Here is a 20,177-nt window from a genome sequence, read left to right on the forward strand (position 1 = left end):
CCCGCACGCAGCAACGAAGACCCAACACATTCAAAAATAAATAAATAAATAAAATAATTTTTTTTTTAAGTGCATACTTCTCCAGGTTCGAGATCTTGAGTGCCTGTGGCTCTTAAAAGGGTCCCTGAACCAGAGCGGCGCCTGCTCCCCACACATTCTCCTCTCTGACACACTCTTCGCTGACCAGGGTCACCGCCACGGTGTCTGGTCTTCCCATCACCACCCTCCTCCTCTCCCCGGGGCCGGGGGAGACGTTCCCTTCTTCCACTCAGTCACAAAGCTCAACAGGTGCTCACCAAGCCCCAGCCCCTAAAACAGAAAGAGGTTTCACAGGATTAGTTTTAAGGGACAACTCTGGATTTTAGGTTTTGATCTTTAGCTACACACAAAATGCCACCATCCTCGGAGATGCTGAATTCCTTCTAGATGTACACGAAACACTTAGTCACTTCCAAAGACCTAAAACACGAGTGTCCCAGGTACTCTTCTTGAGAACTTGGTCACTCGACTACAGGCGCCAGCAAACTCCAGCCTCACGGGCCAAATCCCAGCAGCTGTTCACGTGAATAAAGTTTTAATGGCACACACAGCAACACCCTTTAAGAAAATGTTTACCAACTCCTGCTCTAGAGGAATGGGACTGTACTGTACCCACAGGCACTATTTGAGGGCCCCCCCCATCACTCTCCTTTCAAGGTCATGAGGTATTAGAAGCCACCTAAAGCGTAATCTGTTGCAACTCCTACACTCAGACAGATTTTACTCCGCTTAGAGAGAACAGCAGAAAGCACATGCCTCCCAGGTCAGTCTTCTCACCCTTTTCCTCCTGGGTCCACACGGAAGGGACTGGAGACTAATTTATAACCGGGCAACCGGCCTTGCACGGCTTCGCGCCACGGGTGTGTGGTCGAGAACTAGGTCCATTCAACGTTTACCGCAAGTTCTCAGGATGTACAGTAAACATGTTATTTCTCATCGACAGGCTTCAATTTTAAATCAACCTTCCAATGACAAAATAATAATGATAAAAATAATGTCTCCCTCCCCCCGCCATTTAGCAAAAGTGACAAAATGACAAAAGAACTCTTAATTTGGGGGCTTTATTTTAATTTTTTTTTCTTTTTAAGATGCTACATAGTCAAACAGAATTGGATTGGTCTTTTATGGCATGAAATTAATTCACAAACTCTCAATCACTACTTGACGGATTATCTGACGTTTCTCTCCCACCCCCTCCCAACCCCACCGAGCCGGTCTGTTCCTCTCTCCTCACCCCTCCGCTGCCTGACTCACCTGCCCCGATCCCCAGCTAGGGCCACATGGGGAAGGTCAGGGCCACACTGGGGCACGTGTGCTGAATGAAGCGTGAGTGGTGGCTGCGGAGCACAGAGAGAAAGAACAGTACAGAGATCGGCTACCCTTCCCCACAGAAAGCGTAACCTGGAGTTGACTGCCACTACTAAGCACTTCCCTCCCTATGAGAGTTGTTATTTATTTGCACTTCCTGGCAGCTGTTCTCCAACATTCCAATGAACCGCACCTCCATATGTGTGTACAGCCCAGAACCTCCAGCAGCAATGCCAGCTTCACCCAGCAGTGTTAGGTAGCACAGGTGATTTTAGGCCACAGAGTTCATTATAATCTTGTGACAAGAAAACATGAGATGAAATACATTAAATAAGTTAAATATGCATTAAACATCTCTGAGTAACAATTCAATCTCATGACATGAACCAATGGTTATCTAGCTTGGTCCCTTTAAGAGAACAAAGCCTTCACTGACTTTTATTTCCAGAGTATTGCGTCACTCAGGCAACATACACCTCCAACTCGTGAGGAGCACAGCCTATGCTGCCACAGCGCCGTTCTTCTCGGCCTCAGGCCGGGCACGCGTGGAGGAGCAGCCCGGAGGGGAGGGAGTGAGCAGCGGGGGCGGACGCCCTGGGGGGGATGCACTCTCCACCGCGCTGGGCTCCAGCTCCCCGAGGGCCAGCACCAACAGGCAAGGAAGAGTGTCGTGCTGGAGGAGAGGTGATCAGCAACGTGGACCAAGGCTACAAGTGTTTAAAATGACATGTACAACATGCCAGTCTCGTTTAATCATGGTTTCCCTTGTCATTAATAAGGATCATTCTTTTCCCCCAGTCATTTACTATACATGTTAAACTCTCTAAAAGATGGTTATTTTATGTTCTATGTGTGTGTGTGCACGCGTGCGGCAGCACACACGCGCAGGGAGGGGTAATTTAAAGGCAAGACCTGTGAGATGTCATCATACATTAACTTCTTCTTACACGCGGTTATGATACATTTAAATCCCATGATATGGCGGAGCCATCGATCCAATTTACCATCCTTTGCCTGCTGCCTCTACAAGGCGATCTTCCCTATGATTACACCAACGATAAAGAACAAAACCACCAGCGCGAGTAGCCGGGTGCTGAGGCCCTCCTCCTTCCCAGCCGCGGCTAACACAGGAACGGGGCTGTTGCTCTGCGCCGCCTTCCTCATCCGAAGTCCATCTTCTTCCTACGGGAGCAAACACACATTTCAAAGACAGTCAAGGCACCAGAGCAGCAGTCAACTGTACAGCCTGGGGGGTGCGGGGGTGGGGGGTGGGGGGGCGGTGATGCCCAAACTCGATCACGTGATGAGGTCCAACCTCCTCATTTTGCAAATGGAGAAACAAGCCTACAGAGAAGAAGAGACTGGCTTGAGGCCACCAGGAAAACACTGCCAGGAGCCCCACTTTTCTCCCATCCATCCTACACAATGCTGCTGGGTACCTGCTTATACCACACATCTAAGCAGGGGACTCCCTGGTTCCCCATGATTTACAGAAAAAAACTCTTCAGAGAAAAGAATCGCAAGACACGACCCAGTGGGGGACCTGGAAGCTTTCAAAGGTAGAGCTCTGTATATAGTTGATATCTGATGAGTGACAGGTAGACTGCTGGATCAAAACTGTGATTGTGTAATATTAAAATGTAACTGAGCTTGATACATGCATCTCAAATATTTTCTACTTAACTCATGGAATTCCCACCAAAGGAGTGACTCTCTTTCTCATACACATGAAGATAACTTGGCCGTTTTCCCCCACATACACAGACCTGTAAGAAAAGAAACTTCTTCTTTCTCCACGTCCCCAAACGGGGCGCACGCCAAGGCTTTCCTACTCCGGCCAGTTACCCCTCGACTCGTCCCTGACGCCCTCCCAGCAGCTGCACTTTCTCTTCTTCTCCTTCGGTTGGTTCACATTCACCACGTGCCTAGCAGGTCTTGAAGACAACAGGCACCCAACCCATCGAGCAGACCTTCCGCGACACCCACGGACGTCTCGGTGGCCCCACCCATCACACTGGTTGCCAGTGTTCCTGTCGGGGCCTCCCCGGCTGCCCCGGTTAACAGGGAGCTTATCTTGAGGGCAGGGACTGCCCGCATCTGTATCCACAGAGCGGGGTACGAGGCAGGGCCTCAGGAAACGGGCTGGCCAAATGACAGGATGAAACAACACAAAACAAGAAATCAGTCTTTGGCAAGATAAAGAATCTTCTAATGTCAAGATTCGTCTGATAATATTTTAAAGACACTCTGCTCACGGGGCATGGCCAATACGACTGCACAGTGAAAAATGACTGGTGCTATTTGATTAACTTCGAAGAAAAATGGGCACAGCAATACAGCATTTATTTTATTAGGTTTATATAGAAGCTATTTCTACCTATTTATCACTTTAAATGGCACAGAAGTCTGTTTCTGAGGAGCAATACATTCAAGGAGAAGCTTTAGGCGTATCTTAGATTTTTAGCCAAAAAGTAGCGTGTCGGCTTCATAATTCACTCCTTACTAAAAGGAGTCACTGAATGAGGCAAATCAAGATTACTGCAAAGAAAGAAGATGATGCCATTCCCCAAACTCTGTCAGCCCTCCTGTATCTACCACCTTGTCAGAATAAGAGAAGGAAAAGTCAACTGCCACAAATTTATGACGTGTACCTGGTGCTATGCAGTGAAAGAGTGAAAAAGCCTATCATGTGGTTGGGGGACACGATCACGACGAAGAGAACAGATCGATCGGCCTCGAGATTTAAGCTGCAACAAAAGACCCTACGATCACACGTTCAGAAGTGCTCTCTTTAATACTGTGTGTGAAACAGACATACTTTTAACGCCGGAAGGGGCCTTAAAGGGGTTTTGCGAACAGAGGCCTGGGAGCTGCAGTGACTAACAAAGATTCACAGCGAGTCCAAGTTTGGCTGGTCGTTTCCACAACACCGCAGGCCTCCAAGACCAAGCGAAGTGCACCTGCTTTCCCCCTGTGCCAGTGCCAACCGCTGGGTCAATGGCCACAAGCTGGAGACTCTGGTTCCCTGTAATTTCCACCCACATACGGCGACAGCTTCCCATCTCCAGTCTCCTCACCATGTTAACAGCAGGATGAGACCCTACTGCCTAGGCCTATTTAGGATCCTCATGAAACAGAATTATGCCTGTGTTACAACAGAGTACAGGTCAGCATTTACCCACTTATAAAAGATTCTCATCCAGTGGGGATGGAGTGGGGTTTGAACATGTGAATTCAAGATAACCATTGCTGTTTTATTTTTAGTCTCAGAACTGAATTTCAATGTATACACTAATGGATTGTTTGTTGCTTTTTTTACGAGGTGACAAGAGTTTATACGGTGCAAATATAATAACAACTCTACAAATTCAGGGGTCCATCAACTTCCCCACCCAAGGTCCCAGTGAAAAAGCCCCTGGTCCCTGCATATGATCAGAAAATAAAAGGCTGTTACCTTGAACTGCTTGTTCTCTTCCCGCAGCCTCTGAACTTCACTCTGCAGCCGCTTACATTCTTCCATCACCTTCTTCACTTCAGTGTCATCCAAAGAAGAACTCAGAGCTTTAGACACTGTTGGGGTTTCTGTCTTTGATGCAGTTGTGGATATAATTTTATTTATTTCTACATCATGCTGTTCAGAAATAAATGAAAGCCCAAGTGTCACCAACTATGTAATAAAGGACTTTTTCATGCAAAGTAAAGTAGTTCTCAGCAAACACCACACGTGGTAGCGTTTCATCCACACTGCAAAATGTCACATTTACTTTTAAAATGGGTCACTTTATCTAGTGTCTTAACAATCTAAAGCAACTGCGCTCCAGAAATTATGGAGAATGGCAAATAATGAAGTTTGGCTGAGACTAACACTTCAAAGAAAGAGAGAAGGGGCCGTGCATACTGTACTATCGAATTCCTGCCATGCAAAAATTAGCATACTGTTAATTGTGCAAGCTCAGGAATTATCAGCCACAAATTACTGTCACCGCGAAGATGTGAACACCCCCAGGACTGGCTGAGCAGGGGTGGAAGAAGGCCAGAGGGGACATAACACAGAGGGCGATTTATTTCATGAACTTAGGAAACTCTGAAGATGGAACGAAGGTGCAGTAAACTCAGTGTCTACAATATTTCGGTCTGGGGAAGCACCACGTTCTTCCATTTCCTCGGGCAAGACTGTGCTGTGACGCAGTCTGGAGGCGGCCGGGGATGAATCACTGAGTGGGGGAGGGCACGGAAGCACTCAGGTGTGTCGGGAAAATAACATAACTGGGGATCGTTGCCCTGGGGCTTCCATGAAGCAAACTGAAAACTAGGAGCTCTCCCCTTCGTCTCCCAAGTGAGAAGAGTGAGGCCCTGAAAGGCAAGGCAAGGCCCCAACATACAGAGCTAATCACCTAGCACAGAGCTAGGGCCAGAATACAGATCTTACGGCATCCACAACTGACCTTCCCAGGACAGAATGCGTGATGGGAAGGGGGAAGGAAAAAAAGACCAGAGCTATTCAAACCAACAGGATAATGAGAGTGGTCAGTTATTGAGCAGAAAGAAAATGCTACGTAGCTTTGACATAAAGCATGAGCGTCCCTGGAGACGGCTGTGGATAATGTTGAGAAGGCGAGCGTTTCTACTTCCCGCCTCCAGCCGTTAACAGCCAGGGCGGCTGAATGTCCTGCATGTGTTTTAAACTGTGTTTCTAAGGCAATTTGTTTTAAGTTTTCTGACTGGGTTGAAGGGAGGTCCATATCAGCACTACAGATACAATCTTCTCTCTCCAACTGGTCACAAGCCAGGGCCGCGACAGGCTTACCCCTTGGGTGTCACGCCGAGAAAAAGAGAGCTGCCAGCTTGGAGGAAGCCGCTCCTTGCCCTCGCCCGCTCGGAAGGCAAAGGGGGTGACTCTCAACAGGGAATGATCGTGCCTCAGCAAGGGCACACTTGGCAAAATCCGGAGACGTTTTTGGTTGTCACAACTATGGGTGCGACTGGTATCTAGTGGGCAGAGGTCAAGGACACCGCTACACATCCTACAAGGCACAGGACTGCCCCCACGGCCAAGAATTATCCCGCCCAAGTGTTAATAGTGCTGAGGTTGAGAAATCCTAATCTAAAAGCATATTTTGACTGAAGAGCTGGGTGGGGTTCAAGGGGTAGAGAGGTGGTGCTGAGGGAAAGCGCGGACGGGGAAGCGTGCAGGAGGCACTGTGTAAAACAGCAGAACCTCAGAGCTCACCACCACCTGTCCACCAAGCACCATGATGAACGGCAAATTATTCCGTTTGGGTCTTACCCACCGTTAAACAGCAACCTATAACTTTGCGCCAAGTCAAAGAAGCTCTTTGGAATTTATGACATTTCAACAGCCAACAGGTTGCACTTTTCAAAGGGAAAAAAATGTTTCAATTAGCTGTCTTTCTGCAAGTCTCTCAAAGGCAGATTTCATGAAGGCCCACTTATTTGTTAACTTCAGCTTATTTTTTTCTTCATACATCAGAAGAAGGAAAATAATTTGCCAACTTAAATCTTGGTTTTGCGGGAGATGGTATGCAAATAAGCATCAGCTTGCAACATTCAATTACTGTTAACTATAAACATACTTACTGGTTTATCATTTTCTGCTGGCAATTCAAACACACATCTAAGTTTTGAATCCATAAGGTCTTCCGGTTTTGCCTCCTTCCACTAAAACAATTTAAATTTAATAATCAGGATATTATAAAGCTGCTGGAAGAATAATTTTCTTCCTATAACTGACAATTTCAGAAAAATACTCTTCATGAGAAAGCCCCGATGTATATCGAATAAAGAGCTTAAGTCTGCTGAGATTTCAGTATTTTTAACATGACAAGGTGAAACACACTAGCTCTCCTGAATACACACCCTCTTCACTAACCCAGTCTCGCTGCCTGACTCCTCCAAGTCCACCTGTCTGGCCTCTCCTGTCGCCAGTCTGCAGAAAGCACACAGGACAGAGAAGACGGCCACTGAACCAAAAGGGATCTTCTAAACTGCAACTGGATGGCCTAAGGACATCTGGGCTCTCCTTAAGAAAACACAACTTACTTATTAGCAGGGCACGCCCTTCTTAAGGGAGAGTGAGCACACACTACCGGCAGTGGTTTTAGAACGCTGCCAACTGCCGACAGGGCACAAGAACCGGCTGGCCCCTCTCTGTGGTCACCGCTGTCCGGGCTGACCCCCACTGCCTCAGTCTGCCGGTGGTGACATCTTCCTGACCAAACCCACGTTCTGGGACGATGCACTGCTGGCTTACTCCTCCTCCTCCTGGCAGTGGAGGACAGGAATTCCAGGTGTTCTGATAATTATAGACCAGCACAGCAGGAAGGCTGCAATGCAGAAAAAGGAACGAGCTCCCCCACCCTCACCCCAGAACCATGCAGGAGGTAGCGAGAGCAACACAGTACCAAGAGCCAAAAATGGGAAATAATCTTTATGTCGAACAATAGGGAACCACCAAATAAACCATGGCAGGTACAGTCAATGGAATAGCGTGCCATTCAAGGGATACTGAGGAGCGTTTAATTGCATGGGGGAAATTCGCAGGATATTAAATGAAGAAACTACAAGCAATATTTTAAGTCTGTTCCTCTGAGCGCGCACGCACGCACGCACGCACACACACACACACACAGAGTGTACGTCTGCCTGCGTGCGTGGGTCAAAAGAACATGGGGCAAGGACCATCTCTGGGTGCCAAAAATCACCACGTGAAAGACCGCCTGCCGGCGAGCAGGGCATTCACGTGGTCTCCACGTATCTGGAGTACTCTGGGTACCACAGATTACCTGTTCACCACGAGGGGAAAATGCGCTTTGACACTGGGGAGAGTTGGCGTTCACCACCTTAACCAAGTAATCAAACTTAGTGTCACCCAAAGAGGGACAACACAGCATTAAATGCCTTCTGATATGATGCGTCATACACGACACCACCTCGGGAATGTTCTTGACAAAAAAAAGAAAGAAAACAGAAACATTTAACCTGAATTTAATCACGAGGAAATAACGGGACAAATCCAGAATGTGGGACGTTCTACAAGTCAACTGGCCTGGACTGTAAAAAGGTTGAGGCTGCTCTAGGAGAAGAAAAACTAAAGGCCATTTTTGGAACAACTGGAAAATGGTGAATATGGGTATGGGTTTCTCTATTAAACATTACTGAATTAATGTTAAGCTTCTTAGCTGTGATAATAGGACTGTGGCTATGTAAGAGACGGTCCTTGTCTGAAGCAGTTAGGTGGTGAACTGTCAAGAAGTCTGTGTCTTACAGTCAAGTAGTTCAGCAAAAAAGGAAGTTTATGACATCAACAGAGCAAAGGTGGCAAAATGTTAAACAGTGCATCTTAGTAAAGGTTAGGTGAGTAGGCACTACTATTTTTTCAACTTTCTGTATATCAAAATATAAAGAAAAATATTTTAAAGTAAAGAAAAAGCACAAGGCTCTCATTAACAGTGGCTGGGTTTAGTATAAACAAATTACAGGTCACTTAGTTTTATTTTTGCTCATTTGTATATTTCCAAAATTTCCAACAATGTACATTTCAGATAAAAAATTTTTAACTGTTATAAAAGTTATCATGGAAGTAAAATTCACCGTTATTGTATACAGAGTGCCTGGCCTACAACAGTGCTCAGATAAAACAGCTGCCAGATGCCAGACACTATGCCAAGCGTTCTACATACACAGCACATTTAATCCCACAACAGCCATGTGAACTAGGTTTTCATCCCCATTTTACACGTGACCAAACCCTCAAGAGAGTTAATGAACATCGCCCAAGGCCACAATGTTAGTAAAAGGCAGAACTCAGCTTCACACCCAAGGCACCCAAGCCCATGCTCTTTTCACCAAGCCATGCAGCAAAAGCCAAACAGAATATATTCTTGGATATTCCATATTTTGCATTTGCCATACATTTCCTTGATCACACAAAGTAACATGAAGTAACACATCATGTTTCAGGAAATAAAAGTAGTGAATGCCTCAGCAGTCATTCCTATTCGAAGGAATCTTAAAGGAAGCCTACTCTCACTGATCTCCCTGAAACCCCCAAATATCTAGCTTACCCTTCATTTCCTACCCAGAAGTTAAACATGCATGAAGGTGGTCAGTTATGCTTTTCCAAAATGAAAAGAAGCAGCTGTGTGGTGGCACAGGGACATGAAGGTAGGCTGTGCATGAAACAGCACTTAGTATAAAACTTTGAAAGAGAAGAAGCAGTGCAGCGTGAATCTTAGCTAGCTCAACGTTGCAGGCATTCCTCGGATGACTTCAATCTCTTAGTTTGAGTTAGCAAACTGCAAAGCGGTGAAAATGTTGAGGCAGTCCTGCCCTTCTTTTCCAAACTGTGAGGGCTAGACAGTCTGTCCTCACTGGTGCTGTTGGATTTTAAGATTTATCAGTATATTGTGATTCACACTCACAACACCAGGATGCCTGCTGATTTATTCAGGTGAAACCTTGGGGAAGAACTACCATTATAATCTTCTTCTAGAAAACTCAATACAAGGGACTGATTGCAGGGCCCCGCCCCCATGGCTACCAAAATCTCAAGTGCCTCACATAAAATGCTAGGACCGTTGGCCCATATCCACAGATGCAGAACCCACAGAAATGAAGGGCCAACTGTAATTTATCAATTATTTACTTTATGAAAATGAAGTCATCTTATTTTTAGCAAAATTAAGAGATGGAGTTAAACATGTATTTAATCAGGGGGAAAAAAAAATGAAGGAATCTTGGGGAAAATAACAACAACAACAAAAAACCCAGAATCATGCTTACCAGAACCAAGCATGAAAAAAAAAAAAAAAAAAAATGCCTAAAGGGTTGAAGGATATTTAGTATGCAACTCTCTCCCATCCCTCTGGGTTCTGGAGGATGGGGAAGATGTGGTAGGAAGGTTCTCTATAGTGAAAACTGTCCTTTTCCGTGGGGGGAATGGGAGGGGGGTGAAGGGAGAGAATCCTCAGACCATTCAAGACACAATCCACCAGAACAAGGAACTGCTGAAGGAAACCAGATATAAACGTCAGAAGAGTGTTCTAAAAAGTTACATGAAATGTTAAAATCAAAGTTTTAGAAAAACCATAAAGGCAGTCAAAGCACAAACCTCCTTGAAGGCACCACTCCCCTTTAAGATCAATTGTGACACATTTTGAAACGCATGCACCCACAATTCTGCACCTAATCATTTCTTTTAATTACTGAAAAAAATAAGAAGCATTCAGTACTTACTACTGCTTCCATATCAGAAGTGTCAGTTGGAGCAAACATAGACTGAACCATAAACTTGTGTTTACTTTTCTCATTGGGATCATAATCGAAAGGCTGTAACATCACTGAGAAAGAAAATATTTCATTAGGAGGGTCAGAGCTTGGTTACCAGCAGCCATTTGTTATGTTAACTACTTGCAGTTTGGTTGTAAAGCCCTTTACCAGGATTCTCTCCTCTGAGCCTTCAGCCCCAGGTGAAGCGAGCAGGTCAAGATGACCAGCCTCTCGCCCTACTTTGCAGGTCTCAAACCCGAGGTCCAGGAAAGTGAAGGGACTTGCCCAAGGTCCAACAGCAGGTAGTGGGAGAGCTAGGGCTGGGGCTGAGGACCCAGGTCTTCTGACCCCTGGCCCACTGATCTGCCGCTAGGGCAGATCAAACCTGACCAAACCTCTGCTACGGGCCTTACGTCCAGGTCAACCAGGTAGAAACACCTGTGCCTGTTTTGCTCAAGAAGACACATGCAAATGACCTCTTCAGGAACTAAGAGTAATCCAAGACATCTAAGGAACTGTTTTAGCTTCTCTCTGTCCTATTTCCCACGCCAAGGTCATCAAAGTAATGCTTCAAATGCAATTTTGCCAAGAATGTTAGAGAATTTTCACAACCAGCACCCTCAGGGCATGGAGAAGGCACCACCAGCTTACACCCATTTTCTCCCTGAGAACCTAGGGGAGTCTCACATAAGGGCTCCCCTGACCGAGCACACCCACTGCGCTGAGGGAGGTGCCGTCCTGTTCTGACTGGCTGCCCCCTAGGACCCACCGCCCTACCCCATTAAATGACAGCTGCTTTAAAATACAGGTTTTGCTACAAACCTTTGATTAAACCACACATCTCGTTAAGTTCCCCGAAAACTAACTTTATCATACACAGGAAAAGCCCGCTGTAGCCCTGACCTTGATAAGAGCTCCCCGGGACTGAGCATCATCGCCCTTGGGCCAGAAGCTCAGCTCTGCACTTCGGCTTTATCATTACCTCAAAGGCAGGTAATGCTGTGGAAGTTATTTTGATGGCTGTTTTTCAGATGAAAATACCGAAGCACAAAAAGGTTGGCTAACATGCCCAAGGTCACACCGTGGAGGAGTGGACGCTCCAACGCAGGTGGTCTGACTGGAAAGCCAATGCTCGTGGCCACCATGGGGAGCTGGCTCTCCGTCCTCTGACAGCGCAAGTCCTGTCCTCCACCAGCACCTCTGCTGCTGGGCACTCATCAGTGTTCTCTTGCCCTTGAACACCACTTAGAACTTGCCAGGTGCTTAAAGGCTCACAATCAACCACCCCTGCAGCAGGTGAAGGGCACCTACCCTAAGCCCTAGCTTATAAAGGAATCTGGGACTCAACGAAGTGAAGGGACCTGCTCAAGGTCACTGTGCTGGGCAGCAGCAAAACTTCGACAAGGAGCCACATGCAGTCAGCACCCCTTCAGCCACAATGGACACTCCACTTCGAGACGGGGTCACATCCTGCACCCCAGACCCACCATCACATATCTTACAGAACCACACAGGGTGAGGAAGAGAAATACAAACACCCCCCTCCGTCTCAGAGACGCACGGGTCCTTTCTCTCTCGGGCACAGAGGAAGTCCATCAATATGTCCAGTCTGAGGGCCCCCAATCCATAATGTGACCATAAGCAGAGAGAACAAAAGGCCGTTTAAAACACGGGGCCACTCTACTCGAACGTTTACTCTTGCGGATGTAAAGGCACAGCTCCACCCTGGAAAAGCGGTCCTCGCTGGTGGCCTGGGACCTGGAACAGAGACAACTCTGCCTCTGGCATCACGGAGCCAGCAAGAGCTCTCTTGTGCACAGACCTGGAACATCACTACACACCTGGGCTTGACATTTAACCTCAGGGACAAACGACCAGATTAGCAGGTCAAAACCATGGACCCTTATTCTGAAAGCTAAATTCCCATTGCGTTTTTTCCACCTGCAAGACTGCAATAAGGAAGAGGCACGTGATAGAGAACGAAGCCAGTGTCTTCACATGCACTGTGATCTTCCCTGGACAGGAACTGTCAACCTCTTTTGGAGTTGGGTCACAGTCTTCAAACTACTATCAGATTAATATTTATTTTTAAAAATTAAAGTGAATTAGGTTTTAAGAATTTCAGATCTCATCTGGCTGTGACAAAATCACGCTCTAGTATTTTTTAGAATTGGAAAGGAAAGAACCTTGTCCTAGACTACACTTAGATTTTCAGTAGGGCTCAGCTCTAGCAGAAAAACTGCCTCATCCTTGAGACTCTGCTTTCCCAGCTGTGAACCATGGAGGGCTCTGAGGCTGAACAAGTATTATCTGTAAAGAGCCCAATGCCCAGGAGATGAGAGCAATCAGCAGACACTGCTAATTTTCAGGGAAGTTGGCTCTTTAGCTCCAATGACACTGGATCACACACAGAGAATGGATGGGTCCAGAGACCCTAAGACAACCCCACATAAAGAGCCCCAGGAAGACCTGCTGTTCCCTTTCCACTCTTCTCCCCCTTCCCCCAGGAGGTGCAAGCCAGAAAGAAGGGCTTGGGTTGCAGGCACGTCCTAAAGCAAACTGACCCTTCCTTTTTCTCTCTCTACCTCGCCCCACGCTCCCAGCCCCAATGCCTTCGCAATGTCCCAAGAAAGGAAAATAACTTTTACTAGGGCCTCGTACAGACTAGGCACCAGAGAAGGAGTATTTTCCTTAGTTCTCCCATCAGTCCTCACAACAATCATAGAGATGGCCATGTCTCTATGTTCTAGATGAGAAGACAGGGCGTGGAAAGGCTAAGTGGCCTCCCTCGGGTCCCAAAGACAGCGTATTAACTGATGGAACCAGAGCTCCACGTTGGCTTTGTGTCCACAGTCCAACTTCCACACCACAGGTTCTTGAAGTGTTACTCCCAGACCCCGAGACCCACCCCTCAGGTGGTCCATAAAGTCAAAACTGCTCATAATAATACCAAGACGTTACATGTTACATGCCTTTTCCACTGCACTGACATTCGAAGTGATGATCGGTACAAAAGCAACGGTGGGTGAAACTGCTAGTGCCTGAGCGCAGACTTTACTAAATTCCAACCCTTGGCAATGCATCTTCTTAGCGCTCTGTACAATGAAATGACAAGTACAGGGCTTCCCTGGTGGCGCAGTGGTTGAGAATCTGCCTGCTAATGCAGGGGACACGGGTTCGAGCCCCGGTCCGGGAGGATCCCACATGCCGCGGAGCGGCTGGGCCCGTGAGCCATGGCTGCTGAGCCTGCGCGTCTGGAGCCTGTGTTCCACAACAAAAGAGGCCGCGATAGTGAGTGGCCCCCGCTTGCCACAACTAGAGAAAGCCCTCGCACAGAAATGAAGACGCAACACAGCAAAAATAAATAAATTAACTAATAAACTCCTACCCGCAACATCTAAAAAAAAAAAAAAATGACAAGTACACATCAAGCATTTCTGCTGCCTTGGGAAAAGCACCTGTGCAACTGTTTGGGTTGTGAGCTCAAGTGGACGCTTTCTCATGGAACCATTTACTTGAAAGAACAACTGACAGAAAAACTATGGTTATTCACACCTGGGTATACGGCAGATACTCTCCTGAAAAATGAACGAAGTGAGCCTGTCACTTTAAGGAAAATAACTTATAGCTATTGCCAGTGAAAAACACCAGGCATTCAAACAAAAGTTAGAATATTGGAAAACCTCTCTGTGCCACCAAGAGCTTCACAGTTTCCTAAAGATTTAAGGACTTTTCCAGTGAGATCAGTGGGAATAGTAACGAATGTACTTTTTTGATACTGTATAATGCAATGTCAACAGAGGAAGATCTGTATAACTCAGCTAGCATAATATTACCAAAGCCATCAAGTGTAAGAGAAACCAATGCATCTTAGTGAAACAAAGTTCAAACGGTTCACTGACAGGGTGTCAGATTCTACACTGTACTAAACTTTAAGAAAGTGTCACTTGTCAAATTTTGGTATAGTGTCAAAGAATAATGTCTATAATTATCTGAAAAGGCTATTAAAAATACCCTTTCCTTTTCCAATACATATCTGTGGTAAGAGTGGTTTTACTTCATATATATTCAGCAAAACAACACATTATTAACAGACTGAAATGCAAAAGCAATTGAGAGAATCCAGCCTGTCTTCTATTTAGCCAGAAATCAAGGAGATTTGCAAAACATATTGAATAAAGCCATAATTTTTTGAAAAGTTATTTTCCACTAAAAATGTTACTGTTTGCATATAATTGTATTTATTAAAGTTGTTATTAAAGAATACGTTTTAAATTTCTCAGTTTAATTTGCAATACGATAAATATTGATACAACCCACAAATCAAAAAAAGCTCTTTTGGTCTTTGATTTCTAAGAGTGTAAAGGGGCCCTGAGAAAAGGTCTGACCACCATTACCCTACATCAAGCTGCCTTGCAGGCCCCTCCAGGAAGAAAATGCTCTGGTTAATAATTCAAGTGAAGACACTGGTGGCTTTGTGTAGTCCCCTTCTTGGGAGAATGTGCAGTTTGAAAGAGAAAGCAGCTTCACACAAACCAAGTCGAGTCCCATATGCACCCAGACCTCGGGTGGAGACAGAAGCACACGTGCACGCGCACGTGTCCCTTACAGGGAGGGGACTGGGATTCCCTGTGCTCTGATAACCAAACCACCCTGCAACCTCTTGCTCCACCTCTGGAGAAGGGCGCTGTCCGAGACCCCCTGCCACCCTCGGACCTTGAAGGTGGCATCAGTCCAACTCCAGGCCTAGAGCACGCTGCCTGCCAAGTCGCCACAGTGCAGAGCTAGAAGACCCTCAAGAGGATGTAACTGACATTTAGACCTCCGAGCTCAACAAGAATGTAAGCACACAAAGAAGCGGGTACTGGTGGTAACTAATCACCTTACAGGAGCACTGGAGACAGCAGAGGTGTCAGGTCAAATACCCCTTCTGCAAAGGCAGGGACTCATGAAATAGAAACACAGATGCCCGACGCACTGGTGAGACTGGCAAGGTGAAAACTTTAAGCTCAGTGAAAATGGTGGCCGCTGGTGAACTTCAGGAAGCGCAGGGTGTGAGACGGGTGCTTGCCCCCCGCCCCCCGCCCCAGCAACTCTCCTTCCACCTACAGCAGTAGGTGGAAAAGAAGGCATTTGCCACCTACCATCGCTCCTTTCTTGTGGGCTCCCCAATCAGCGTGCAAGAGGGAGGAGGTCAAGTGGCACCCAGACTTTGTGAAATTTCATAAACCCTCGCTGGACCTCAGCGTCTGCACCCTGCTGAACACAGCCCCCAACTCATGTCCAAAAGTTTGTATTTCTCAGCTACGATCATCTCATGTCGAATGCAATTTGTTATACCCTATTAGCTGGAACTTTACGAGAACAAGACAGAATAAATGTTGTTAAACCTTTGTTCTTTCAGCTGCATACATGCAAATTGTGACAGAAATTATGTACTTTTTTCCATGACAGGCTATAAAAGAGCTTCCCATTAACTTAATTTATTTCACTTGAATACCAGAGACACTGATGATCAAACCCTCTTAAATGAACCATCTATCCTACTTTTAAAATGCATTGCTGATGCTACACTAAAAAGAAGAAGCCTGTTACCAGGAGACGGCCTGGAGACCAGGTCACCACTCACCGGCATTAACGCTTTGTGATACAATGTCTGCTATACTGCAGGCTGCGAAAGTGGGAAGTGGGATCCTGTTAGGAAAGGGCCTTCACGGTCATAAAACACTGGATCAGACTTTCTTCGGAAGAAATGCAGAATATATGCTGCTTCACACACACACACACACACACACACACACACACACACACCCCTCTACCTTGGAGGAATGACCTGATTAAATGCAGCATAAAAGCACACACACACACACACACACACACACACACACACACACACACACACCCTCTACCTTGGAGAAATGACCTGATTAAATGCAGCATAAAAGCTTCTTATGAGAACCCGAGCAAGTCACAGATCATTTTCCTCTGCATCATAATGGCAACAGAGCAAATGAATAAAAGTCTAAGAAGCACCTCGACACATGCTTTATTATTTTTTTAATCTCAGAATTTTATCTTTCAAATGTCCCCCTCCTTGTTCACATGACCACAATCTCAGCTCAGCCCCACCCACCAACATCTAAGTCTCTCCAGACAGATCTCCCCGCCTCCTCCCGGTCTCTCTCTCACACAAGCTGCCCTGCAGAGCCCGATAACGCTACAAATTTCATCTCCCCCTGAACACTCTGCTCACCATCACGGTATTCCTCGGACCAAACACCTGCTACAAAAAAGCCTATTTCCCAAGTAAAAAACAATCAATTCAAGTCCACAGCCTGGTTCTCTCAGTTTACTGATATGATCCAACAACAGGCTTCCCTGCTGGTCCAACAGGTGTGCACACGGTGCTGGCCACACCCCCGCACGCAGGTATTCTGTCGTAAGTTACCCAAGTCTCCTTTTATCACGTGGGCCTAGGAGGCTGGCACATCCCTCTCCGTCCCCCTGCCCTGCTCACATCTCAGCAAGTCACACCTCCCCGGGCTGCATCTGACTCTGAACCTGCCACCAGTCTGACTCTATCATGAGGGGGTCTCCAGCTTCAGCGTGCATCAGACCCACCCGGAGTGCTTGTTAAAACGCAGGTGGCGAGGTCCCACCTCCAGTTTGATTCAACAGGTGGGGCTGAGAACACGTACTTCTAACCTGTTCCCAGCTGCCGCTGCTGGTCCAGGCACCCTACCTGGAGAACACGTGCTGCACGACACCTCCTCACGCCACAGCTCCCACTGGAATGCCATTTCACGCTCTCATCTTACTGGGGATCTTATTCTATCAGCGGACACTACTGATACAGAGTTCTCCCCCCATGTTCGCCTCTTCTACCCAATTAAGCTGAGGCCCATGCTCTGCTACCTCACATTCTGAGAACGAATCTGCAGCTTTTCACTGGTGGAAGAGTATATGCCCCTTCTTCCCTGCCAACATTCAAAGCCCCCCGAAGCATGCTCCCTCCAGAAATCTCCCCGGGCAGCACAGAGGGAGGAGACCCTCTTTAATCCCCAACCAGCTGCGTCTCCTCTTCTGCCCCACTTCCCAGGGCCACTCACTCTCCGTCTCGTGGCTTAAGACACTGGTTTCCACTCCTCTCATCACCACTGTGCTCTCTCACTCTCTGTCTTTGCTCTCATGCCTCTGTCAAAAGACTGTTCTCCACTCAAGTGCACTGACAATGTCGTAATGAAGTCACTGCTCCACTGTTTTTGAAACTAATCAGAGACAAACCAGAACTTTGTCATCAGCTTACGATAACCAGTATTCCACAGTGAGGCGACAGAATTCTAGCCTAAAGCAAAGCGGACATTTTGGTTAGACTGGGTGCACGTATCATGAGTAAATTTATTACTTCCTTTAGGATGCTCAAAATGTTGAAAACATGACTACTTTCCTGGACCTCTGCCTATTCAGGGACCCATGGATGGAACTAAGAGTCTAGAGGGTAAATAATTAATTCTATCTATTTATAAATCAGTTGACACTGACTTGTCTTTGTGCTCTCTACAGGATTCTGCAGCTCAGTATAGCCCATCATGGATACCAAACCCCTCAGTGTCTTACTACTTTATCTGTGCAGAGTTTACAGTACAAATGCACCCCAGGATCACTGGAAAATGAGGTGTGCCATATACAGGCACTGGCCAAAGAACATGGCTGACTCACTTTTTTCTATGAATATCTTTTAAAATGCACATCTTTTCTCAAAGCTCCAACACACTTTCCTGTCTCCATTAACACTTCACACTGGAACACCACACGGCCTTTCCTGAGTGCTCTCGTGTTCTGGTGACCATCATCCATTACATGCTATATCTTAAATACGACCCACGAGCAACGTCTCTTGGGACTGACCCACTGCACAGGGAGAACGGTCTGCCCTGAAGCTGAGGCAATTCCAGATCCCTACTCTCATCTCTCCCGTACTTGTTCCTTGAGGTGTTCCCGTCCGGGCCTTCGCTGCGGCCACCGCTCGCAGCCCTTGCCCTTCGCTCTGGCCTGTGATGGGCTGGACACCAGGACAGGGTTAACAGAGAGTCTAAGGTAAGAGTGTAAACAGGAGAGTCAAGACTCGGGAGCCTAAGTGTATAAATGTGCAAGGTGCGTAACCAGTGAAAAGAACATAACTTTTGGCTGCTCCGAAGTCATGCTTGGTTTTTGCTCCTCAGCCATGCTGTAGGAGCTGAAGTTACCTTCAGCTAAGTGAGGTGTTCTGAATGTACTTGGATAAGTCCTCTTGATCATGATCTTTGAAAAATGTAAAGAATAAGGAAATTGTGTTACACTCATAAAAAGTGAAACATGGGATTCTCCTTACGAAACTTAAATATTACAGTAAACTTTTTTTAAAAAATAAATTTATGTAGTTAGTTTTGGCTGTGTTGGGTCTTCGTTGCCGCGTGCAGGCCCCCTCCAGTTGCAACGAGCGGGGGGTACCCCCCGTTGCGGTGCACGGGCCTCCCACTGCAGTGGCCTCCCCTGCCGCGGAGCACGGGCTCCAGGCGCACAGGCCTCAGCAGTTACGGCGCACGGGCTTCAGTAGCTGTGGCGCATGGGCCCAGCCGCTCCGCGGCATTTGGGATCCCCCCGGACCAGGGCTCGAACCCGGGTCCCCCACACTGGCAGGCAGGCTCCCAACCACTGTACCAGCAGGGAAGTCCCTGCAGTAAACTTTAAAAAAATCTTTAAAAGCACGATTAAGCTTAATTACTGTTGGTAATTTCCCCCCTTTTTTTAAAACCAGAATCTCATCTGGTGAAAAAGATTAAAGACATCTTTTAAGTATGAATGTGAGCTGTTCTTATCTGAGAGTCATAAAGCTGGTTCATGAAAACCACTTATAAAAAGGTTCTGTTTATCAGAGACTTCCAAAGCAAACGATCAAATGAAGAAGAATGTGGCTGTTAAGATGCCCAAACCTCCAAATTTAGCTCCCACTATCAGCACTTGACGGATGAATCCCTGACTTCTTTCTCTAAGGGCAGTGCACTTATACTCGGATGCTAATCACCTAAAAGCTGCAACCCAAGGTTGGCTGGTCCAGGGCAAGCAAGCAGCTCCTTTAAACTGAGTCAGCAAAATCTTAAAAGGATTAATTATCCATTGCAGTACTACCCAATTACATTACTTGACCAATGTTTCCATCCAAGAAGAGTTGCTGATATTCATTCTCTGTCCTCGGGATTTTACTGGAAGAACTTTATGCTTTAAATGTGATTGAAATAAGTGCTGAAAAGGGCTATATGTCAGGAATAAACACTGCTCCTTAATTCTTTGAATTTTAATTTAAAAGACAGATTCAGACACTAGAAGATTTGTGTGTGTTTGTCTTTAATCCATTTTCAATTCCCAGGGTACACTTAGTAAAGTGTATCTGTACCTAAACATTGGTATTTTTAATGACTCTTTCCAATGCCCCCCCCAAACAGATATTTTGCATTTCTAATTTCCTCGGTACAAAGGCAACCAATATGCATAATTGAACTGCA

At 46.4% G+C, this 20,177-nt stretch overlaps 1 protein-coding gene across 2 annotated transcripts in view; it reads right to left on the reverse strand.

Moving 5' to 3' along the window:
* Nucleotides 1–1,084: 1,084 nt before the first annotated feature.
* VAPB (VAMP associated protein B and C) overlaps nucleotides 1,085–20,177 on the reverse strand; it is a 50,123-nt gene continuing 31,030 nt past the window's right edge. Inside the window, exons 3-6 of one of the 2 annotated variants that reach the window (XM_059036850.2) lie at nucleotides 10,603–10,706; nucleotides 6,946–7,026; nucleotides 4,802–4,978; nucleotides 1,085–2,529 (exon numbers count right to left, since the gene is read on the reverse strand). In XM_059036850.2, coding sequence (XP_058892833.1) covers nucleotides 2,371–2,529; nucleotides 4,802–4,978; nucleotides 6,946–7,026; nucleotides 10,603–10,706 — 521 coding nt within the window. In that variant the 3' untranslated portion in view covers nucleotides 1,085–2,370. The remainder of the gene's footprint in view (nucleotides 2,530–4,801; nucleotides 4,979–6,945; nucleotides 7,027–10,602; nucleotides 10,707–20,177) is intronic. The other variant, XM_067013130.1, reaches the window with a different exon arrangement.

This window comes from Kogia breviceps, chromosome 14 (genome assembly GCF_026419965.1).
Source record: "Kogia breviceps isolate mKogBre1 chromosome 14, mKogBre1 haplotype 1, whole genome shotgun sequence".
In the NCBI taxonomy this organism is placed as follows: domain Eukaryota; kingdom Metazoa; phylum Chordata; class Mammalia; order Artiodactyla; family Physeteridae; genus Kogia; species Kogia breviceps.